The 24,571-nt window shown below is 30.3% G+C and overlaps 1 protein-coding gene and 1 non-coding gene across 5 annotated transcripts in view; both read right to left on the bottom strand.

Moving 5' to 3' along the window:
- The window catches only part of nonC (serine/threonine-protein kinase Smg1), a 219,019-nt gene that overhangs the window by 8,624 nt on the left and 185,824 nt on the right, over positions 1-24,571 (bottom strand). For 3 of the 4 annotated variants that reach the window (XM_085813192.1, XM_085813194.1, XM_085813196.1), the window contains 7 exons: positions 23,283-23,407; positions 17,626-17,704; positions 16,819-16,941; positions 16,640-16,738; positions 12,621-12,891; positions 10,854-11,000; positions 10,657-10,763 (listed from right to left, as the gene is read on the bottom strand). In XM_085813192.1, the coding sequence (XP_085669318.1) occupies positions 10,657-10,763; positions 10,854-11,000; positions 12,621-12,891; positions 16,640-16,738; positions 16,819-16,941; positions 17,626-17,704; positions 23,283-23,407 (951 nt within the window). Of the gene's footprint in view, positions 1-3,495; positions 3,576-10,656; positions 10,764-10,853; positions 11,001-12,620; positions 12,892-16,639; positions 16,739-16,818; positions 16,942-17,625; positions 17,705-23,282; positions 23,408-24,571 lie in introns of those variants that run through there. The other variant, XM_085813193.1, reaches the window with a different exon arrangement.
- Positions 12,001-12,108, bottom strand: LOC118195884 (U6 spliceosomal RNA). The gene has a single exon (XR_004759334.1). It is a non-coding gene; the product is annotated as a U6 spliceosomal RNA (small nuclear RNA).

The following is a 24,571-nucleotide window of genomic DNA, read 5'->3' as shown; positions in this document are numbered from 1 at the left end:
AGTGACATACAAAACATTTTTAAAAAAGCCCCTGTAGATGTAATTTACAATCTGAAAACTTTTTTTAAAAAATTTTTTGTAGTATTTATTTTTTACTTAAAAATAGCATTTTAGTGCCATAATGTAAGAAATAAATAACTGAAAATTATAGGTCGTATATTACATCAGCAGCAAAAATGCCATCAGTGTTCAGTAAGTGTGCCAATTAATATAATCACACTTGTATGGAACTATTTTGATAACTAGCAATAAGAAAAATAATCTTCAAAATATCAATGGAATTTTAATATAAATATGACTAGAAATATAAATAATTACTTTCACAGCATTTTAATCAGGAACAAAGGCATTTGCTACATAAAAGTTCATTTATGAACTCTTAATAATGCTTCTGAAAATTATTTGTTCGATGTCATTCTCTTATCTTTATGCTCATATGGCATCCCTCATCTCAGCACTTTAGTTTGTAGTAAATTTACCAACATCATCAGACACTGAAGGGCTTGGATTAATAGATATCTAAAGCGACTAATAGATATCTTCTCCTGTCAATAATGATTTTCCGTCGAAATACACCCAAGTCTTAAATTTCTTATAACTCATATTAGTTGAAGATGTTGTTTTCAGTTAACTTCTTCAATTTCATCATTTATTAAAAGGTTAGCATGCTTAAAACATTTCTTTATTCTCTTTCCTGTGCTAGGTTATATGAATATAGCAAAGGAAGGGCAGAGATGCCTTTGTAGAGGACTTTTTGAGGGAAACTGTCTCGTATTCCCATTACACATGGGAAAAAGCATGAAAACCAATCATGTAGCCAACCCACTTGCCTTGGTTTGGACAAAAATCTAACTACCAGTACTCAGAACTCTTAACCACACTTGAGCATCATCTTTTCTGAGATGTAGTTCCAGGACATGTTCAGCAAATCATAAAGAATGTTAGTTTTCATTGCTAATTTATATTTGCACTTAATGTTATAAAGAAACTAACACTCATTCCGTCACTACAATAGACCCTTGATTGCTGTGGTATGTGCTGGCAAATGTGCAACTTCAGTATGTTTAAGAGCAGCATTTTTTCTACGCATTATGCTGTTTTGAGGAAGAGGAAGGGTCTTTAGTTCATCAGCCAAGATTCATTGAATAATAGTTACAACTACTGGGTGAATTATACTTATGAGTCTTTTCTAAAATGTTTATTATTATGTTTGAGAAAGAATTCAAATATTTCAACTAAATACAAATAACTTTATGCAAGCTCATATGGAATTTAAGGACAACTACCAAAAAATATAAACACTTATTAGCAAACTGAATTATATAAATTAAAGCAATTATCTGTGCAACCACCTTCACTCTTTCAACATTATTCAAAGAATAAAACAAAAATATGTAAAATCCATTAATTTTAAGTAGAATCTTATATTTAACATAAAACAAAGTTTGAGAATAAAACTAACTCCTTAAAAGTGTTCAAGCAGTTAACATTAACACATTGAGCGCGGTGCCTAATTTGCTGTCCTTTCTGTTCCGCCGGCAGCAAGCTAAGCTGTACTTTTTTAAAGAATGTTTCAATACATTTCATTAAAACTAAATTTGATCACATTTCATCGAGACTATATTTATTTTTAACTTTAATACTGTCGGTCCCGAGGACCGACGGCAGCCAAACGAAAATTAAAACTGCTGGCGCCGCGCTCAATGTGTTAAATTACAAATTCTTGAAAAACTTATATTTACTTATAGTAGTCACATGTATTTTAAAGAAAATTTACATAGTAACGATTAAAAAATGTTTTTAAAAACAATTGTTAGATACACACTATTAAAATCACAATCAAGGAAATTTTGTAACACATACAATTTATAAGACTGGTTTGGGGGAATACTAGAACAATAACACATTAAAAATACAAAACAAAAATATTTGCAATTTTATATATATATTAGCTCACTTGTATATATTTCCTTTTTTTAGCTATCTTCTAAGTTCGTTTGCTTTAAAAAATAAACTAAAAAAAGAATTTATATGGCCACTAATCTCTGAATCATTTGGTATTTTCTCTTCATCTATAAACTTTCAGATATAATTTTTTAAAAAATTTGTTCTAACGAGCTGCATGTATTTGAAACGGATAGAACAAACAGCTAATTTTATTTCTTTAGTAAGTTAAATTTTCAGGATAACTCAAAAAAACTTTAAGAAATGATATAATACATGTTCAGATAAGCAAGATGAATCTGTTAGTTTTCAATATCTTTACGGATACAGAAATTCATTTCTATACAGTCCTATCCATGTCACAAGATTAACAATCACTTGAGCAATTTGCCAATTTTGAATAATGGGAACCACAAAAATAAAAGAAAGAAAATTTATGAAGTGAAAGATGTTTCTTTTCATTTAAAGAGAAACTTTCATTCTGGAATAACTTGTTATTTACAGTGTCATTTTACAATAGCTTCTTTGTGTTCTGTACTCATCCAAGACATTAATTCACACTCAGAATGACAGTTACAAAAAAAAACAACAAAATAACAGATTTTGGCCCAAATTAATTACAGGGTTCGTAGCCACATTTTAGTTAAAAAAATAAGCACCTATAAGCACTTTTCAAGCACATTTTAAGGAACAAAATAAGCACCTGTCTAATTACATTATACACAACTGCATAACCTTAAAAGAAAAATTAGACTAGTAATTTAAAATATGAGCAATGCAATATTTATTAAGAGAATGAGCATTACCTCAACCATGGAAAACAATTTTTTTTTTTTTTTTTTTTTTTAATTTTAAATGACAGTTCAATTTACAGAATTAGTTTACAATGAGAGAAAAAAAAACTATGCAGAACTAAACTATATTACCAGATTTAATGATGAAATTTCAGTTCAAAATATAGAAAATTAATAATAAGCCATATTAATTGTATTCGTTTGGCACCTAATAATAAATACAATTTATTTTTCCACTCATATTAATATTTAAATAATTTAACTTAAATCAAAATTATGAACACTTTCTAAATTTTCATTGCATAACAGTTTTTCCTTAACATATATTCCAAGCAAAGTAATTTAAGTAAAAAAGAGGCACATTTCTGAAATCAGAAAATGGGAAATTGCTTCATGTAGTCATCCTTTAACAGTAAAAGCTTAACTAACCTGCATACTCGGAAATTGCCGAATATTCCGGGTAGTACCTGGAAAAAGAGGAGTGGAGGAGATTGTAGCCTTCTTTAGATTTCTCGGCTAAATAAATGATTTTGACATTTCGATATGTGCATCTTATAAAAATAGACCAAAACGGAACTGAGAAATATTCTGCTTAGAAAGCACAGTAAAACTCTTTTAAGTGTTCATAAACAAATCTCAGACTGAATATCAAAATGCTTAATTCTTCCACATGTGATATTATGCAACCGGAATCAACAGCTACCGGTGTTCGGAGAATTAAGAACTAAATAAAGGAAAAGAAAGAGACTTACTAATCTGGGGTGTTTCTGATTCTAATTTTCAACAGACTGCGTTAAATTTCCGGAATAGAACCAATCTTCGCTTGGGTTGGGTAGACTGCAAAAATGTTTAGTCCTATTCAATCCAGATTGGACAGTGACCAAAAAAAAAAAAAAAAAAAAAAAAAAGTCTGCTGCTTCAATATTTAAGATTTTGCGGATAAAGGGGAGAACCTCCCAACCTCCGTACTGTATAATGTATTGGGGGGGGGGAGAAATTATTTTGACTATTCGATTACTTTCCTTTTATTTAAGCCATTCCGAATATTATTCCTTAGAAAGCTAATTTGTGTAAAAACACACCTATTTTTTGGTAGTTTATCTATACTTCATCAGTTACTGCAACTATATTGTTATAAATATTCATACATATGCTCATAATATAAGCATAACAATCATAATAAATATGACTGTGAACTGACCATGCAGAATGAGAACGCAAATTATTAAAATCTTGATAGAAATTCAAATGTGTGTAGCATTTGGGTGGGAGGAAAAGAATACCGAATGTACCGGAATTTTCTACGGCTTTTGCAATTCTTTGACCAATAGAACAACGTACACCTGTCTGTACTCTCGCATACAGTTGTTTATTCAGTTTCGGCTTTGGTACGGGGAAAAAATGCATGTTCATTTAAAAAAAAAGGGGGGGGCTTTAAAGAAAAATTAAGCACCTATAAGGGCTTTTATATTTTATTTTGAAATATAAGGATTTATAAGCATTTGTAAGGACTGCTATGAACCCTGAGCAATGTTGTTCAGATGGCCTCTGTTGTCAGAATTACACGAGACATGATAGTGAGGAGGTGATACTAGGAAATCCACCACAGTGGAAAATGGTAGATTTAAACACAGATCTAATCAGCAATTTGGATTCATTTTCATTACGTTATGGAAATTGACCATGAATTTAATGTATAAGAAAGCATTCAGTGAAAATGCAGTGAAAACCATAAGGCCATAGATGAACATTCAAATGATATTTACACTTCACATCTGCGGAGGATGATCATAAACCTGGCCATCTCTCTATCAAATGGAATAACGAAAAACTTACCGAAGCAAATGCTTTCAGTTGGTCAGATAGTGAATTTCGTTAATTTCAAACAGCGTTGGCTCATGCATCACCACCGGAATAACAAGGCTTCCCTTCTGCTGCATGTGACGTCACTAGAACGGGGATTAGTAGGCATAACAAACCGTCACGGCTCTTTCGGTGGTAATGTGCAAGCATGCTTGTAGTTTTAGTGGAAGATTTGTATACTGCATAAAAGATTTAATAATATTTCATTTTTTAATAATCTGTTGAAGAATGTGTGTATTTAATTATGGCAAAGCACACTAGGGCTATCTGCCTAAGGGGAGGGATGCCTTCGTGGAGGACTTTCTAAGGGAAACTGGCTCGTATACACGTTACACATAAGGAAAACCATGAAAACACCCATGCAGCCAGCCCGTTCACGGGATTCGAACCTCGGACCGAACTACCAGTGTTCAGCGACGTTACCGCTCGGCCGCTGGTGGGCCCCTGTTGAAGAATGATTTATACTTGTTGTGTTCCTAACTGCAGAGGAAACTATCCAAACGATGAAAAAGTACAGATATTTTCTATACCCAAAAATCGGATTCATTGCGCAGAATGGCTCATTGCAATTCACTAGCAGAATTTCATTCCATCAAAACATCCTAAGGTATGTATAATTAATTTTTTAAACTTATGATTTTTTTAATTGAAAAAATAATTCGTGCATTTAAAAAATATTTATTGCTCGATCAAAAATCAGCCATTATTGTTGCTTGTTTGATACTGATTTAACTTCTATAAATGATATTGTTATTATAAACTTAATTCTATAAAATCTGAAATTAATTACGCTGATACATAAATCAACAAATAATACAGCAGTTAGTCATTAATTCTAAAGCATTTAAATCACATTAAATAAAATATTAATTTCCTATCTTGTTCATTTGCGGTTTTGCAGCTGAGGATGGTGGTTCAGTAAAACCATCGAAACTAGTCCTGTGAAAATTTTGTAAATATAACACTGATTTTTGTTGTTTGACTTCTGAATTAGCATTTAAATCTGCAATGAAATTTAGTGAGATATTAATTAAAGTATAACATTTAAGTTAATTATTAATTAAATAGATTAGGTAATTATGTCATAATTAATATATATTAAACATATTAGGTAATTATATATTAATTAAATATATTAGGTAAGCAAAAATTTCATGAAACTTTCTAGAATATCAGCTGAATTTTAGTGTATGTACTGGAATGATGTTATAATGTCTGTGTTGTTTCCAGTACATAATGTGTAGAATATGTGTTGAAGTACTAGGTAGCTGAATTCTACCTAGTATTTTACAGGTTCCAAAATTTATTTCTGAATGGAAATCTAACATATTGCATGGAAATCTGTATTTTCATTTTACATTTAAATTATTTGTAAGATTTTTCTTATGAATCTACAGTGATACTCAATACTGAATTTTACATCCTTTTTAGTTTTGTGAAAAACATTTTTTCGAAGCAGATACTGAAAGAGCAGTCGAACATTTTGATGAGAAAAAAGGAACTTCAATAAAAATTAATTTGATTTGTCCAAGGCTTCGAAAGGATGCTGTACCTTCACAACTGCCTGGCTGTCCAAAATATTTATCAGGTAAATCTTCAACTTCAAGAGAAAGTGCCGATAATAGAAGAGTTCGAATTGATAGAAACAATACACAGATTGCACTTGCTGCAAGCCTAACTAAAAAGGAAAATTACTACAGGAAAAAATTTTTTTACTCATTTTCTGAATTTTTATCGTGCATAAAATCTGCGAATGTTCCTGATGCTTGGACAGTTATTTTCAAAGAAGGTAAAGTTGTTTTTCTTATTATTGATACTGAGTCTGTACCGATTATTGAAGCTTCAGTAGTAGTGGCAGAAAATTAATTGTGTCATGTTTTTATTGGTAAATCAGAATTAAAAATAATAGATAAAGAAGCGTTTCTTAATGTAATAAATAATATAAATAGTTTTTTTGAAGTTTTAGACTTTGTATTGAATATTTCTAAACCACAAAATGAAAATTTATTTTCCAATGTTATAAAAACAGCTATTACTCTATTGCAAATTGTTAAGAATGATGATAGTGATAAACAGCAAACTATGGAATTCATTATAGAACAACTGTCCAAGCTTATTTCTAAAAAGGAACGCATTATTCATCACATATGTATGTTTTCTTCGTTATTTTATATTCCATTTCTCCCCATGTGTATAAATTTTTTAGAAGTTCATGCAATATCATTATGCCACATCCAAGAACAATTTACAGAATATTTTCTGGATTTAATACTAATCCCGTTAAAGAGCAGTCTGATGAAAACTTCTTATCTTTCATAAAACAAAAAGCAGATGGCTTAAATTCAGAAGACCTGATAATTACATTAATGTGTGATTAAATACACATAAAACCATACATAGACTATAAGAGAGAAAATGCTGTTGGTATAGCATATAACAATGATAGTGTTGCAAATACACAATATATATTCACGATACAAAGTTTATTATCATTTAAAGAAGTTCTACATATACTGCCCATTAAAAAAACCAAGCTGAAGACCTTTTTTCAGTTTTAAAGGAAACAATAATTGGTTTACATAGTTTAGGCTTTAAAGTTGTGTGTGTTGTCAGTGATAATAATGCTATAAACAGAAAAGCAATGTTTTTTTTCCCCTTCCCCACCCCAGTTAAGTATTGTTTATCAGAACACATGCAATAAAAGTGATCCCTTTTTTTATAATCAATTCTGTTCATATCTTTAAAAGTATAAGAAATAACTGGATGAATTAAAAAATTATGAACAAGCATTTTATTATCTTGATTTTGACAATTTTGAGAAATTACCATTATCCACTGCCTCATTTAAATCACTAAAACACCTTTATGAAATTGAGTCAAATTCTTTAGAAAATATGCATATGGATTATCCTTAAAATCACAATCCATCAAACATGGAGAGACAAAATGTCAAACTTGTTAACAGTATTTTTAACAATTATGTTATTGTTGCTCTTTCTACCGTTGGCAAGGAGAATATTTCAAATTATGCTATTACTGCCAGTTTCATAAAACTAATTTATAACTGATGGAATATTGTCAATGTTAAAACACCTTTGAAAGGTCAGATGCTAAAGGATTCATTGCAAATGCCAATATTGCCTAATAATTCTTTGAATGAAGTTTTAAAAATATTTCTGTTATGGTTAGATGTTTGGAAAGCTAACACTTCCAGCTCGGGACCTTTGCTAAAGAAACATATTTAGTTGTTTCTCCCACCACACATGCATTATTAGAATTATCTAAGTATTGTTTTCATGAGTTAGGATTTAAATATTTCCTTGTGGGAAAGATACAGACAGATGCATTAGAAGAACGATTTAGTAAATATCTGATGCTTGCTGGATCTGAATACCTAATATCAGTATGACAAATTTTTTAAAATGAATCAAAATTAAGAATGCAAAATTTTCAACCTTTATCTTTGAGATCAGTATCATGTGGGGGCATTTTAATTGACTGTACTGAAGAAGACTATGTTACAGATGATACCCCAAATGCTTTAGACTTATGCTCAGAGTTCAATATTAATATTTCTGAAATTGATTTTCAAAATATTCAAAATGTGTTACCAGTCTTAACTTATATATTTGGTTATTGCTCATATATGGCTGTAAAAACACTCAAATGCAATTCCTGCTTTAAATTAATTGTCCTTGACAAAAATCTAAAATTAAGTGCAAATTATAATTTTATATGAAATTTAGACAGAAATGAATTACTCTTTCCCTCAACAGATGTTGTAACTGCAGTAACTTATAATTATGTCATAATACAAAAATATCTGTCTAAAAAAAGCAAAATTATTAAGCAAAAAAGTCAAAAATTATTAAGTAAAGAAAATGAAAAAAGTTTTTGAAGCAAAATAATCGAAGAAATATTGTTATAGATTTATCGTCTACTCTTATTGATGAATATGATTTTTTCTTAGTCGATGAAACTTGTGATAATTGTTTTGTAAAAAATTATTGTACTAAAAAAATTATCACATGCCAGTAACCAAAAAGCGAAAACTGCAAACTGCGAGTCTTATTTTCCATTAAAACCTATTTTCTTTGTTAATGGCTTTTTTTAAAAGAGCATATACTACTGCGAATATCAGTTATGAATTCATTTGCTGTGTATTAATGTATACGATTATTGTTTGGTGAGAAATAAGAGTGTTATTTCCGAATTCCTAAATTTCATCCCATGTGAAAATTCCTGTTCAATTTGCTGAAAATTTATATCATTTTGTATAATTAATGATTAAAGGAAATTGTATGCATTGTTTTTAAAATATTTATGTATCAAGCTATGCACTATTAGATTCTTTCTGAATTAAATATAATTAATTTTATATGGTATGCTATGCAAAACATAATACAAGATGCATCACCTTCTATTATTATTTCAAATATTGTTAATTTCATGTAGCTTATATGCTAGAAATGAATTTAGGCATCCTCATGCATTATAATAAACCACTACTTCATTTATTAGGTTTTGCTGAATTTAGTTTTTTAAAATTGGTTTCAAAAGTATCAAATGCTGTACACAAACATTATTCAAAATACATCACTTACAATTATATTGCTAACCTATTTTTGCTTAAATTTCACATTACTGCCTAACTTGTTACTTTAGTTATTTTATATAGCAATGTCAATAAAATATTAAGTAAGTGCAAATATACATCAAAACTTATATTTATTAAATTTTATACAGCTTCTAATTTTCATTACGGCATCATTTTGAATATGTTTCAATATTTAAGAAAAATGTTATAATTAAATTGATAAAATATATTTTCATTATTCTGTATAATATTTCATATAAGAAAATCCTGAAATTTTAGTCAGTAAAAATATAGCTAATTAAATATCTGAGCTTTCTATGTCATCACCACCATAATGTAAAACTTTCTTTAAATGATCTGTTGCTTGCAGTTTTTTCTTGTTATGATTATGTCGAGGAGATGAGTTTGTTTCATATACATGCATATTTTGATTTAACCTTAGATTTTAAACATACAGCAAACGAACTTAGTTAGTACACTAATACAAACAAAGTTGAAAGCAGATGTTCTTGTCATTCAAGGGGAAAATAATGTACATATTGCTGTTCATAGAGTAAAAACATAACGAATTTGTTGGCTGACATGACGAAGAAATATATGGAAACCATAATGTGTCAGTCCTTTAAATGCCCTTGAAAAATTCATGCATACAGCGAAAATTCACTGAATTTAATTTTTTTAAAGTATTTTATTTATTCAAATTATTTTTTATTTTGGAGAATAAAAAATGAAATTTCTAATTTTTGAAGAAAATTTGCGCTGCCTAGAAGCTGAGAGCCCGTTTATTCCTTTACCCGCTACTAGTGACGTCACGATCGCAGTGTCGAGGCCTTGTTATTCCGGTGGTGATGGCTCATGTTACTGAATTTGAGAAGATCCATGAGTCAGAAATGTTTATTCCTGGGTATCTCATACAGTATCAAAATTAACAAGATTATTAGCACAGAATTTAGAATTAGCCAAGTAGGTCTGCTCAAATATGAAATTCAGGTAAGTTTTTGCTAGGATATATTGTGCGGTTTATAGAACACAGTGGACTCTGAAATTGCAGTCTACACCATGACAAAATTCCATTATGTATATTGATGCTAGTAACGGCTTCTGAAAACATGGGTATGAGGGCTAATAAACCAGGCCTTATATTTGACTGAACTTGCCTCTTATATTTTAGGATTGGAAGGATTTAGACAAAAACTGCAGAAAAAATTGCATAAATTTGGGGAATTTTACTAAATTAAGGCAAAATTTGTAAATTCTGGATTTTGTGAACAACCTATAACATTTTTATTACAAAATTTTAAGAATAATAAAAGTTACTAATATATGTTGCAAGCACGTAGGCCCAAATTAAGAGATAATTTGAGGCCTGTTTTATATGGAAATCCTAATATCATCTTAGAAATAATATGTAGTTTTGGTTCATGTGTATTATACAATTTTTTTTAATTATTTAATTACCTGTTCAGAAATGCTGGACTTTTTATTTGGTTCAGGATCTCTTCCATCTAATTTCATTTTTATGCGTTTCCACACATTAGTTGCATATGTGTTGCGCTCTTGAACAGCTAAAAGTATTAATACAGAATATTATAATTTTATAATAGATTTTGAAATAACTTGCTTGCACAGTTTAGACGGCATATTATCTGCATTACCTTTTCCAGTATGAGGATCTCGCATTACTGCTGACTTCTTGGGGGTGCCACTTCTCACGGGAGTTTTCGGGCGCATACCTGGAGAATGTAAACAAACCACCTCACACATAGGTGATAGCAAACTTTTCTTCATCTGATTTTTTTGTTCTGTTAAAAAAATAAAGTATGAAATTTAGAATCAAATCTTATATTTACAATAGGCAAATGATTAAAGACATATTTGATCAGTACTCAAATTGAGGATAATATGAATAGATGAGCTATCCATCCTATCTCTTAATAACTAAAACCTAATAGCATAATGCTGAAATCATGTCTTATGTATGGCCTTTATTGGACCATTTTAAAACAATGGTTAGGATTATTCCGGTACAGTTTTGTATAAATTTAATGCTTTTTTTTATTATACTATTACATTTTTAAATGCTTGGATGCTCCAGCTAAATTTTCATAGTACTAGTTTCAATTAACAGTAAAAAAAGGGCTTTATTTTATCATAAATTATGTCATGACGTCTTCAGTTACGACTGGATGATTCATCGCCCCATGTATAACTATTGATTCTGAGAGGTGTAAAGAAAGAACCTCTAGTTATCTTATGCAATTCTGGCAAAAGAGCGAAATTTTTTAATCATGGCAAATTATTTGAGGGTTATGTAAAAGGAAGGGAAAAATTTGTATAGTACTTCCTAAGGAAATCTGCCTTAAGTTTAGATTATATATGCAATAATTTAATGCAATCATCCTGTTTCTGAACCTTGAAGACTACTACTGATATCTACTGTCTCTCCAACATACTTTGTTAGAATCATTTTAAAGTTTTCCTCAGAAACTAAGTTATACATTGTCTCAAAACTTAAGTTAAACTCTGTCCTATCTTCTCGCTGGTTTACATCAAATATTCACTCATATTAGAAGGTTATGAGCAAACAACAAACTTAGACAAGTTAACTGCAACACATGCCTATTAAAGTAAATGCTAGTGTACTGTTTACTGTTTTGAAATTAGCTGAATGCAGTTTGATGTCAACCTAAGACAATAATATTTCTACTAGCAGTGTGTCTTGGTAATGTTTAGTTAATAGAAGATAGAAATAAGCATGTGCAGTGCTAAAAACCTATTGCATAATTTGCTTTGCTAATGTACTGATGATGGGTGTTCAACTATACTTGAATTATCATCCTTGCACAAGAGCCATGCTAATCTTCTCTATATCGTTCCAGTTTTAATATATGTACTGCCAAAAGCAAGCACACTATACTTGCACTGTATATTTTTAATTTTAGTAACCCTTAAGAGTGGTAAATAAAGTCTTTTTTAATCTGTTTATGTGTGAAGCTGATAAATACTTCAGGGCAATAATTCTCCAACCTCAAAGGAATAACTTGGGGTGATAAGTAGTTTTGTATGAATAGTTTAATAGCAAAGTTATAACTTTACAACTATAGGGCTTGAAGGTATTAACTTAATGAACTAGAAATAAGTGTTAATTTAGAAGTCAAACCACAAAAATTAGCATTATATTTTCAGATTTTCACAGGACTAGTTTTGATGGTTTAACTGAACCATTATCCTCAGCTGCCAAAGCGCAAATGAACGAGATAAGATATAGTGATTAGGTAAGCTTAGAAAGTAGAAATAAGCACTGGTAACAATTTAAATTAATCATGAAGTGATCTTAACATTACATTAATAAATAAAACTGTCTTCATATATCTTCATTTCATGTACTAAACCAAAGCATCATTTAAGTGATTTTTACTTACTAGAACTCTCACTTTCTGTAAGTCCTCGTTGTCTGTTTCCTAAAGGGCCAGCTAAATCTATAAGTTGATTGTATATTTCTGCAGCACTAACACAAAGTGCTGGTATTTCCTCTTCAACAGCCACTAAGCTACTCAGATCCATATCTTGAGATTCTGCAAGAAGTTTGCTCACAATAGATGAAGTACGTTCAGAAAATTCTTTATAAAATGCCATGTAACGATGCACTCTTCCCTCACATTTAAAATCAACACCAAGTTCTTGTTCTTCATGCTATTTCAGGAATAGAAGGAAACCCATAGCATCATTTCTTTTAATATATATAATCACTGGAAATTTATTATTCATAACTGACTTGCATGCTATATGCCCATCAGCTATGGAACATCATACAATAAAAAATATTTCACATTATTAAAGACACAATGTATTAATTATATTTACACAACTTGAAGTGGAAAATGTACAGAGTCATTAAGGATAAGCCAATATTTCTCAATTAACTAATGAAGAATTAAATAAAAATTAAAATACAAACAAAAAATACAAATAGTTTTCAGAGAATAAGCTTTTATTTGAAACTCATAAAATAATTTATCATATAGTATAAAGGGAACAAGAGATTACAGGTGAATTTTGTAAAAAGACATTTAAATTTATAGTATGAACAATTAAAATGTGGAATGCTCTTGATTTATTTATAAAGGTAACGACTTAATTTTTTGAAAATGCAATTCAATTATTAGATTTCCTTATTTAATAGCCCACATTCCTATTAGTGACATAAAACTGTGGTTCAGTTTTGCAGAGAGAATTATTTAATCTTCTGTTCCCATTAAACAATACGACAAATTATTTTTCTCCTTTTAGTTTGTTAATTATTTTATAATTTTTAAATAAAAGCTTATTTTATAAAAATTATTATTTATATTATTTTGTTCTTTTTAGTCTCAATTACAGATTCTTAAATAGCAAACACCATGAGTCAGATATAAGCTTATTTAAAAAAAAGGAAGCTTTTTATCATAAAATATAATCAAACCCCATTCTAACACACAATAATGAGAGAAAAATTTGGTTCCCTATATCTCTCCCGATAAAATAAATGAATCACTTCACAAAAAAGTACAAAAAGTGGCTGCACAACAACACGAGTGGGGGGGGGATTTATAAAGATCAAACAAAACAGATGAATAACTATTAATAAATATATAACAGTAAGAGTTAATTACAGATGTTATTCAGTGTAATTAATAAATGCAAACTATTAAATTTCTTTTCATTCTTTTTTTTAGTTTTATTGTCCATTAACAATTTTACACACTACATTACTTAGCACACAGTTAATGTTCAGACCTTTTCCTCAAAATCTATATTTCCCTAAAATACACATTTATAATTACACGCAACATCATCATGATATATTTAGAAAAGTTTCATGTCATATTCTGAAGAACTGAACACTGAAATATGTAACTAAATATGATGTATATATGTGGACTAAAAACACTTTTTTTTAAACAGTTTTTGTTCCCAATTTAGCATCTTTACATCTGAAAAGTCCAGTGACTTATTCTATGGATATTTGGTTTGTAAATAATACATTGATTTTGTTGACTTCATACATTCACTGGATAAAACTTCTCTGCAAATAATGCATTCAGGTAATTTTATTTGACTCAGGCTAAAAAGCAGAATGAAAAGCAGAATTTTAAAACAGTCAGGATTCAGTTGATGAATAACAGTAAATTTCCCTTTTGTTTGATCTGGAACACAATGTGAATATGTAATATTTACCATTCAAATTACTTGTATCTGGTTTTCGAAAAAAAGTATGCAATACTAATAGTTTTTTATTTATTTTTTTGGAGTATTCATTTTTAAATGATTATTAAAAAGTGTAAAAATCAGGTACTTAATATACAAATCTATAATGTAACAGTTCCCATCATTGTGCACCAGTGACGTTCTGATCGGCTGACTATGGCAAATTACATATACAACTGACAACTTTGGGGTCACAGTCACACTTGTACATAGCAAAATTTACTTCACCACAAGAAGTGTACCTGTGCAAAATGGACCAATATTTTTACTCGTACAACCTTTTTATAGATCACTAAATTTTTTTAGAACCACCAGTTATAGTCTAGGCTACATACAGAGTATTTTAATATTGACAGATTGATTTCAGACAGTGCTAACAATGTCACACCAGCAACGTGGAGCCAGCCACTGACCCCCCCCCAAAAATCATTGTTTCTTGAGCAAATATAGTCTTTTTCTTCATGGCTCCATACATGTTTCAAATTCCATGCAGTTTTCAAGTTTTTGCATAATAATCAATGTTTGCAGTCTATTGACATTGTTTTTACAGCTGTTATTAAAGTGAATATTGCGCAGTGTGGAGACTATATTTTTTGGACAAAAATTTCCTTCAGTGCATGGTATATTAAATAGGAATATTCTTTGTGTTAAGAGTGTCTTTTAAAGCTCCAAGACTAGAAACACTGCACAATATATATCTGCTTTTAAATTTAACAAATATTCTCTATTCGTATAAAGCTAATATAAATTTAAAATTTAATCCACATACAAAAACTGTATGGAATTATCTCAGACAAGCAAGGTAATCACAAAAGTTGAAATGATGGTTAATCAGTCTTATTAAAGTGCTTTTATTGAGTTTCACATGAAGACTTTGTTAGAAGTGGTATAAGTCAAGCTTCATTACTAAGTAAACAGACTTTGCTGTGTCACAGATATTGGTATAAGGATTTTGTCCAAATATTCTAATTGTTTAGCTTTATGGTAATCTGGCATAAGAAATTATCAGTTACAATAAAGCAAATACGAACTGACATCTGGTAAATGATTTGGCTGGATCAGCTGAACATTCATCCACATGAAGCCTTACTTTACCTAGGCTTAATTCCTATTCCGCAGGCACGAGCAGAGCTAATGCCTTAGGACTGTAATATTAACAACTACTAAATCATCATGTGAATACTCTCTTATAATACCCCTACACTAACCATATATTATGAAAAGGCACTTTATTTTGCACAAAAGGAGTCCTAGTCTTAAGATGTACTTACGTTCTGTCAAAGAAACATCAAGGAACAAACGAATTCTTTCTTATTCACTGAAAATTACTACCAGACAAAACCATACCAACACTTTAAAAACACAACTAATTATTTGTTCATATTGCTAAAACACTGTTTTCAAATGAATTACCTGTTCCATACACTTCTGAAACACACAGAATTTTGGCGAAGTCTGTTGTAATCATTCTTACATAAATTGTAAGATTATTCTTTTCAGCTTAGAGCAATTTATTCTCCTACTGGTGTGATTAAGGAACTAATTTTTTTTTTCATTCAACTTTCTCCCCATACTTTTATTTATGCAGAGTTCTAATGGTGAATTCTGAGTCTTAAGTAAATGCTACAAAATACTGTAAGGTAGAAAACTTCATTATTTAACATTTAAAAAGCATCTGAATGCTTTATTAATCATGATTTAATATACAAAAATCAGTAATCCAAACACACCAAAATTATGCAAGACATTTTTGAAAACAAAACTTTTTACACTGACATGTTATTAAAATTTTTAAAAACATCTGCTATGCAGAAACAAATAGGAAGGGGTAGGTAGAAAACTTAAACCTATATAAAAAAGAAACATCCCCAAAAATTAAATAAGCCAAAAAGTAATCTCAGAAGGACACAGATATTAAGTAAAATTTCTTTTGAGGATGATCAGTTTCCTCCTTTTTTAGCATATCCTCTATTTCTGAAGAAGAGGAACTTGTGTCTTATTATTCTCGAAATTGCTAATAGTTTTATTCAAAATCTAGGCCAATTTAAATTGCTTTTTTCCTAATTTTAAGAATACTTATTTTGGCTAGATTCCTAAGGATTTAAGTCTTATTATTCTCGAAACTGCTATAAGAGTTTTATTCAAAATCTAGGCTAATTTAAGTTGCTTTTTTACTAATTTTAAGAATACTTACTTTGGCTAGATTCCTAAGGATATGTCTCACTTCAGACATTAACTTGTGATGCACTGAGAATAAATCATGAACATGAACAACTTCTTGATGTAAGGATTCCTGTAAAGTTACCATGTCAAATTAGAATGCTTTTAATTAAAGTATAGTCACAATAGAAATTAATACTGTAAATCACATACCCAACAAATACAAGTGAGAGACTTTTGGTGCTCCAGTTTTTCTCTGCAAGAGCTTAAAGACAATGATACTTTTTTAATTACAGACGTCAGCCACTCAGTTGTAACTCCATCTTTTTCCAATGGCTGATAGAAACAGAAACAGTAATATATCAGTTCAATTAAATAAATATAATTTCTGTATAATCCCCCCAGAGAAATGAGTAGAGGTTAATTATATGTATTTAATTATGTTAATAGTTATTTATCCAGATTTTCTGTGTAATTAAAACTTTGACATGGCTTTAAAAATACTCATTTCTGCACACATTAATTTTGAATAGAATTAAAGATTCTCAGATTAAAAATAAAAAAAAAATATGTTAAATGCACAGCAGCTGAATCTTAAATAAACCACAGAATGACAAAAAGGAATAAATAAATAAACTAATTCCACTTCTGTCAAATCTAATGCAAAATTATCAAAAAACATGCATAAAATATCAATGTATGAAAGTTTAACTAAAAAGATGTCCAATGATTTCTAGGTACTTTTAATTATATTAAATTACCTTTATGATACTATAATGAAAATATCTGAAAATATAGTCACACAAATGAGCTGTGAAACATTCCACATATACACCGCTTTGCTATTTTGTGCCAAGACAGAGATTTCCATATATATGCAGCCTTGCCAGTGCAAGGAGAAAAACTTTTGGAGGTATATGCTGTCTATACATATATGCTGTCTACCCAGTATGCATTTTCAAATGCATGCATATGACTGGTTGGAGGGCTAACATTAATATTTACAACATGAAGTCTTACCATTAATGAAATAAGATGTTCTTCAAGAGTATTTATTTGACTTTGGCAGCTTTCCGCTAATTCACAAGTTTCTTTACATCTATTGAGAAAACAAAAATCAAATGAGAATAAAATAAAGCTAAAAATACTTCATATGCAGATGATGAGGTTGCACTGTTCAACAATCATTTCTGAATATATCCAATATATTGTACAGAACTCCCTTTGAACAGACTCTTTCACTTCAGTCAAATTTTATTCATCTAGTACTAGACTTAGTTAATAATTGAAAGTTAAACTTTCAATTATTATCTTAAGAAAATCATATTCAAAGAATGAATTTTGCTTAAATTCAGCATTGTAATATTGAATCAAAATAAAATTAGCATTTGTAAATTACATCTTAAATTATAATAAAAGGGCTTAAGATTGCACACTGAGAGTTTTTCATTATATTTCAATGTATAATTATTACACAAAAAGCTTGTCTTAAAAGAGGCCGTCACAGAGAAAGAAAAAAGAACTTGATATTTAAGTAGTTTTTACTTGGCATTCAACTTTACACCCTGTTTTTGAAAGAAATTTCGTTTGAAATTATATGTTGCTGAATTAGACTAACCTCATGTCTAAATACTCTGATTACATTTTTCATTAAACTACACAAAGGAAGAAGGCACCTCTGTCACCTTTGATAACAACCACAATTCTACTTTCTGACACTTCTGAAAACAAATGGCAAGCATTGTTAATTTTCAAGACATATTCGAAAATGATTATATTATGCATACGATAAGACTGTTTTTAAAATACAAGACATTCTCATTTATTCAACATATTTCTGCCGACACCACCTAGGAAGAGAAAATTTCAATGCTATGCAAGTGGAATGTGATGAAAATTGAAAGACATACATAAATATATGATTTTAACTGCAAAGATTAACACAATGATCAGTAAGAAGAAGGACTATCTATTGCACCCATACAAGAAGCAACCCTCTTAGGTACGGACAAAATCAGCATGCAAATAACTTCTGCAGGGTTGAATGATCCTATGTTTTCATTCATCTTTCAACTGAGGCAGGTCAAGTAAATGACGACCAATCACATCTCACAAATGACTGATGAATGCACAATTTGGGAATCTTTATGGCCAAGCAATCTTTTTGATTACGTTGCAGGGATTGTCTACCGATTGTTGTGTGCAAAATATTTTATCTCACTGGAAAACAGCATTTGGAACCATTGAAGAAGGTAGGGTACTTCATTCATGTGTATAGTGCATCTGGTGGAAACAGAGGTGATTTAGCTATCTATGGCAGAGGTGCCCCAGACAACGATTTGCTTTGGTGAGCAGCAGGGCTTTTAACAGTTACACAGCAGACTTGGACAATACGTTGGTCATGTTGTCTTGTCATTTGTTAAACAGAACAAAGACTCATCACTATATAATACAATACACTATTTCGTTGCTCAAGAAACTCTGGCATTACACCACTGCGAATACTGGTACCCCTGGTTTTGCGAAGGGCAGCATGACATCAAGCTGCTTTCGGTTAATCATCTAGAAATCCTTCTTGCTGATATTAGAGCATCCGAAAATCTTTGTTTATTCTGCATAATGTCAACAGTTATCTTTTTTAAAACTACCATAGCACAGTCTTGCCAAAAAATTTTCAACTAAAGTAGCAAAAGAAGACTAAAAAAGTTACAAAAAATCGCAAATGAAGTCAGAACACGTGATTTTTGCGACGCCATAGTTACGCAGGCTCACATGACCTCTGATGTCATCACAAATTTGCTGCCTATTGTTCTGTAAGTTACAGACTGCATTCGATTCTTAAAGTCTTTTTAATTACATAGCTTTAACGAAAAATTTTTACTACATTGCTCATTTTCAATTGTTTAAACATCCATTTCTTTTTTAATTAATTTAGGTTTAAATTTTTAAATTAATTTGCCGATATCTAATTTTAATAGATTCCTCACGTTTAGACTGTTATCTCTTCTGTATTAAAATTTTTTAGTTTGCAGTTAATTTTTTTAATTCATTTTTTTTTTTTTTTTTTTTGTGGTTTTTTTGTTTGTTTAATTGTGAGCATTTTAATTGAGGAATGCTTTTCAGCGAGTTTTCCATTCTGTGTGGTGGATCTGTTTCCGATTCTGATTACTTAAGAAAGCCTTGTTCTTTCACTGTTAAATTTATTTTTGTTGTTATTTAGAAAAATGTCGTTGCTTTGATTTTCAAGTCATTTCCATTGCTTAGTTCTTAGCAATATTATAATCAAGAGTATGAATTTAATTTATTTCTCTGTTTGGGTACCCAATATATGATATGCAAGCTGCAAGTTTTTTGGTGCGATTCATTATCACCATAGAATTGTGTGTGTGTGGAGGGGGCTGACTTAAAAACAAAATGCACGGGAGACAAGGGAGAGTGGTGAGAGGTCAAAAAGCATTTTCTTTCTTTCTTTTTACTTTTTTCACTTCCATAACCCCTTTTCACGTTACAGTGGCATCAGGCTGCGTAGTCTTTAGCCTTGAAAAGGAAACCCACATCTAAATAAGATTGTCAGATGTCAACTCCTATTTAAAAGCAAATAAACTACACTGCTGGCCACTCAAATTGCAATGCCAAGAAAGACAAGAGATATCACAACAAAATTTTTAGTAGATAACATGTTGACCAAGTATCAAATGATTAATGCGTACTAGAGTAGTGCAAAAGTGATATCCAATACCGCTCTATACCATAATACCCGGCGCAGGACCAATGTGATGCATAACACAGCTGTTCAGCATCCTCTCTCCACGGTGTCTCCAGACTCGAATCCAACTATCGTGGTGTTGCAGACAAAAGCGTGACTCAGCAGTGAAGACAATTTCATTCCCTTCTGCCGTCCACAACCTTCTTTCATCGCACCATTGGCAGCGGAGATGTTTGTGGTTCTGCGTGAAGGGTAGACGAAGCAATGGACGTCTTGCAGACAAACCACTCTGCTGTAAACGGCATCGAATGGACGTGCAGACACTGGATGATACATTACAGGCTAAATGTGCTGCACTATGGTTTGTGATGTGACTGAGCGATCCGCCACTGCCATGCGCACAATGTTCCTGTCATCACGCGAAGTGGTGGATTGAACTCGTCGGTCCGTTGTACCCTCCTGCATCCAATGGTCACATATCTGCATTACAGTTGTTTGGTTTCACCCAACACAATTACTGATTTTCCTAAAAGATAATCCACACCCTCGGTAGGCCACTATCCTTCCTCTGTCGAGCTCGAATACTTGATCAAACGATGATCGCTGTTTACTACAAGGCATAATTGATCGATTTTTTTTTTTTTTTTAACAAGAAAAACACAATTGACGGATTTGAAATCGTTGAAAACCCCAAGCCTTAAGTAGCGCTTTAAAGTGGCGCCATAGGCGTGCGTGATGTGCACCTGCACTGAAATTCTAATCATTTGCATATCTCACCTTCGCTAATGCATGTTGTAAAGTTCATGTTATTTGCATGCTTCCTTCAGGGTGTTGCATCTACAGTGGTCAGCAGTGTATTTTTTAGTATAAACTATATTTAATTAATAAATTATTTTAAAATAAAATCATTTTACGATATATTAAAAAAATTTTCAGTTGCAAAAAATGGCAATTTAAATGATGGACGTCGCAAAATCGCAAATACTAAAATTTTAGTAGCACAAGTTTATCAAAAGTTGCAAATTTGTGCAAAATCGCACGATCTGGCAACACTGCAATGGCATGCCTTCAGATGCACGAATCCAACCATACCAATATCTATTTTGATATCAGTATACCCTGCATAATTTGCCATTCCCTTCGATCTCTCTTCTCCATCCTTTGAACAGCACAGACGTAGACTATTTCAGCTGTGGAATGATACAAGAACCAATCAGCCATTTGTAGGCCCAAAATGAAACCCCTCATGAAAACATTTGATTGCAGAAACCGATTTTAGTGTTGTATGTTCATTATTTTTTCAATTACATGTGCCTTCTGAGATGAAAAATAGGTTTCCTGTGGTGATGGAGAATGCCAACTGTTGACTGAAATGACATTTTATTCTCTTTTATCTTATTAACTAATGGTGCAACAAGCTTGCATTTCAGATCATTCATTACAGCTTGTATTTCATATTCATTATCATTCTTTTATGACATTCAGTTATGTATTCCTTGCAACTTGTATAATTATACAACCAAATCTTCACAGAAACACATTACTCTGTCAGAGAGATATGCATCAAAATCTTAAAATTATATTTTTGATGAACCTAAAAAATTGGAAATAATGCAATTCTAATTTAAAACATCAAAATACATAACATAAATAACAAAAAAATACATAAATTAATAACAGATAACAACTTGCAAGAATTGCCCTATTGAAAGATAGCTTCAGAATGTAAGAAAATTAGCTACTGAGAAATGTATGACATTTCAATTCATTTCAAAAATCATGATCAATACTTCTGTGCCTTGCTTTTGAAATTATATGAAATACTGATAAGTTTAGAAGGATTTATTAATTTTTATCTTTTCTCTTTTAGATTTTAATTTCTTTTACTCAGACCTACAATAAGAATGGGAAATTATTAGAAAGTTAGAAAACATATCTCATGTTTATCATTAAAATAATTTCACTTTAGTTTGTAACAGTATTCTAAGATTTGGGGTGTACAGCTTAAATACATGATAAATAATTTATGATATAATAATATGATAATTTTACACTTATTTGTATGTATTATATCACATTATATTCACAAATCAATGTGAAATAACACATACAAATAAATATTGCAATGGCTAGTTTAGTGTTTAATCTTATTAATAAAAAAAAATCAATTTTATTCATTTTATTCTTATCCCTCACACATCTAAGCATGAGTAAAAATTACTTTGCTCTCCATATTTCTGCATGCAAACACAAAAAGATACAGAATGCCAGCTTCTGCATACTGTTTTCAGATTTTTACCATAAGTGAAATTTCAAGCACAGTGTATATTCCAAATTCCAAATGAAATTGTATTTCTAAATTCCAGATTTCCAAATAAAATTCTCAAAATTCTTGAAATTTAATTTTCATTTCCCAAATAATATACTAATCATGGATGATGCAAGATCACATAATTACTTTTATTACTATTTATATTATTTATTATTTTACTTTTATTAGAACTGCATCTCTTTTATTGAAGTAGCCTCTTGTGTGAACAGTAATCCAGAAGTATGACTAAGTTTGCAAAAATACTATTTATTTGCTACAAAATCTAACATATTGAACATTTACAAATAAGATAATATTTTAGGAAGATTTTTTCTTGAAATGTGATGAATCTTAATGAAATAAACAGTCAGATAAAATATTAGCAATTATATATGTTCAAGTATATGCACATCCTCCAAACAGATGCAAAATTCATAGTACTTTAATTAAAAGTTAAATGGAAAAGCTGTATACAAAATTATTCATTACTTGAAAACTAAAAATTTGATGTTTTCATGAAATATTTAAATGATATATCACAGCACATATCTGAATACTTCCCTCCTCAAATTCCTACTTTTGGATTTCGTAGGAAATGTCACTTATAGCATGACTTAATGGGAGAGAAAACCTTTTCTAAATAATAAAAGTGGAACATACCTGTTTATGAGAGCTAAAAAAGTGTTATCTGAAGAAACTGCTTCACTTGTCCGTGTTCTTAGAGCTTCAAAATGTAAAATAGAATTGCATACATTCGCCAACTCTCGAGACAGCTGATTTGTATTCTAAAAAATAAATATTTTTATACAGTATTTTCTAATAGAAATGCAGGAAACTTTAATTCATGTATAATTTTAATAAATGCAGTTACTTAAATTACTGCAACCAGAAATGCAGAAATACTACTTTAATTTCATTAAACAAGTTGCATGATATTTTTTTGACCTCATCAGCAGTATGCCTTTTGTTATTGGGAGGGGGACTATTTTTGAGGAATAAGACTTTTTTTTTCTTTTCTTTAGAAAATCTCAGTTGCATAAATTTCACTAAATTGATTATCTGGTAACCACATAAAAAGGAAATCTAAACAGTGATTGCTATAAACTTATTTCATCATTTTACAAGTGTTTAAGTTTCAAAAAGTTTGTTTTAAACCTGATTTTAATATATATCTCAAGATGAATGAAACCAAAGACCGTGCATACATAAACTCTTTTATTAAGTGGTTTTTCCTAAATGAATCAGAAAAAAAAAAAGGGGGGGGGGCTTCTTGTATACGTAATGTTACCTACTATACATGGCATACCTGCCAACCTACGATGCTCAAAAGTCAAAATTTTCTCAATGACAAAGATTTTTTTAAATAATAAAAATATGTTTTTTAATAATGAATAAACAGTAACTATTTAATATCTAAAGGTTCAGTTACTAATTCTTAAATGTAAATTATACAAACATACAAGTAAAAAAAATCTTATTTGTACCTTTTAATAGAAAAATAATCAGTTTCAATTATCATTAAATAATACTTTAACCGGATCACAAATCATTAATTGCAAAATAATTAATGGAGTTCTGCACTGTAGAATTGTGTTAAGAACATTAACCGATAGCAAAAATGGAGTTTACAAAAAAGCAAAAAGCTTTATTAAGTAAAAGGAATATTTTTAGAAATGTTTGCACTTTGTAAAACTTTAGGCCCAAATACCACATCATTTGACAGTGAAGTTGAAGAAGACAGAATATACAGAATTGAGATGATTGATCTTCTTGCAAAGAAAGGCACAGGTATTCTGCAATCCACAGAAAAGAGATCCCATATTCTTCAACAAATAGAATAATAAAAAATTCTTTAAATAAGAACTACCAGACAAAATTATCTGAGCTTATTATTGAAAAAACCTGGAAAGAGACTCTTGAAGGAATTCCAAATTTTCTAAGATGGCATG

The sequence above is a fragment of the Stegodyphus dumicola genome, chromosome 3, assembly GCF_044657685.1.
Source record: "Stegodyphus dumicola isolate Sdum_Otavi_A_Nest chromosome 3, ASM4465768v1".
NCBI classification, from domain to species: domain Eukaryota; kingdom Metazoa; phylum Arthropoda; class Arachnida; order Araneae; family Eresidae; genus Stegodyphus; species Stegodyphus dumicola.
This window is presented reverse-complemented; position numbering and strand designations above follow the sequence as displayed.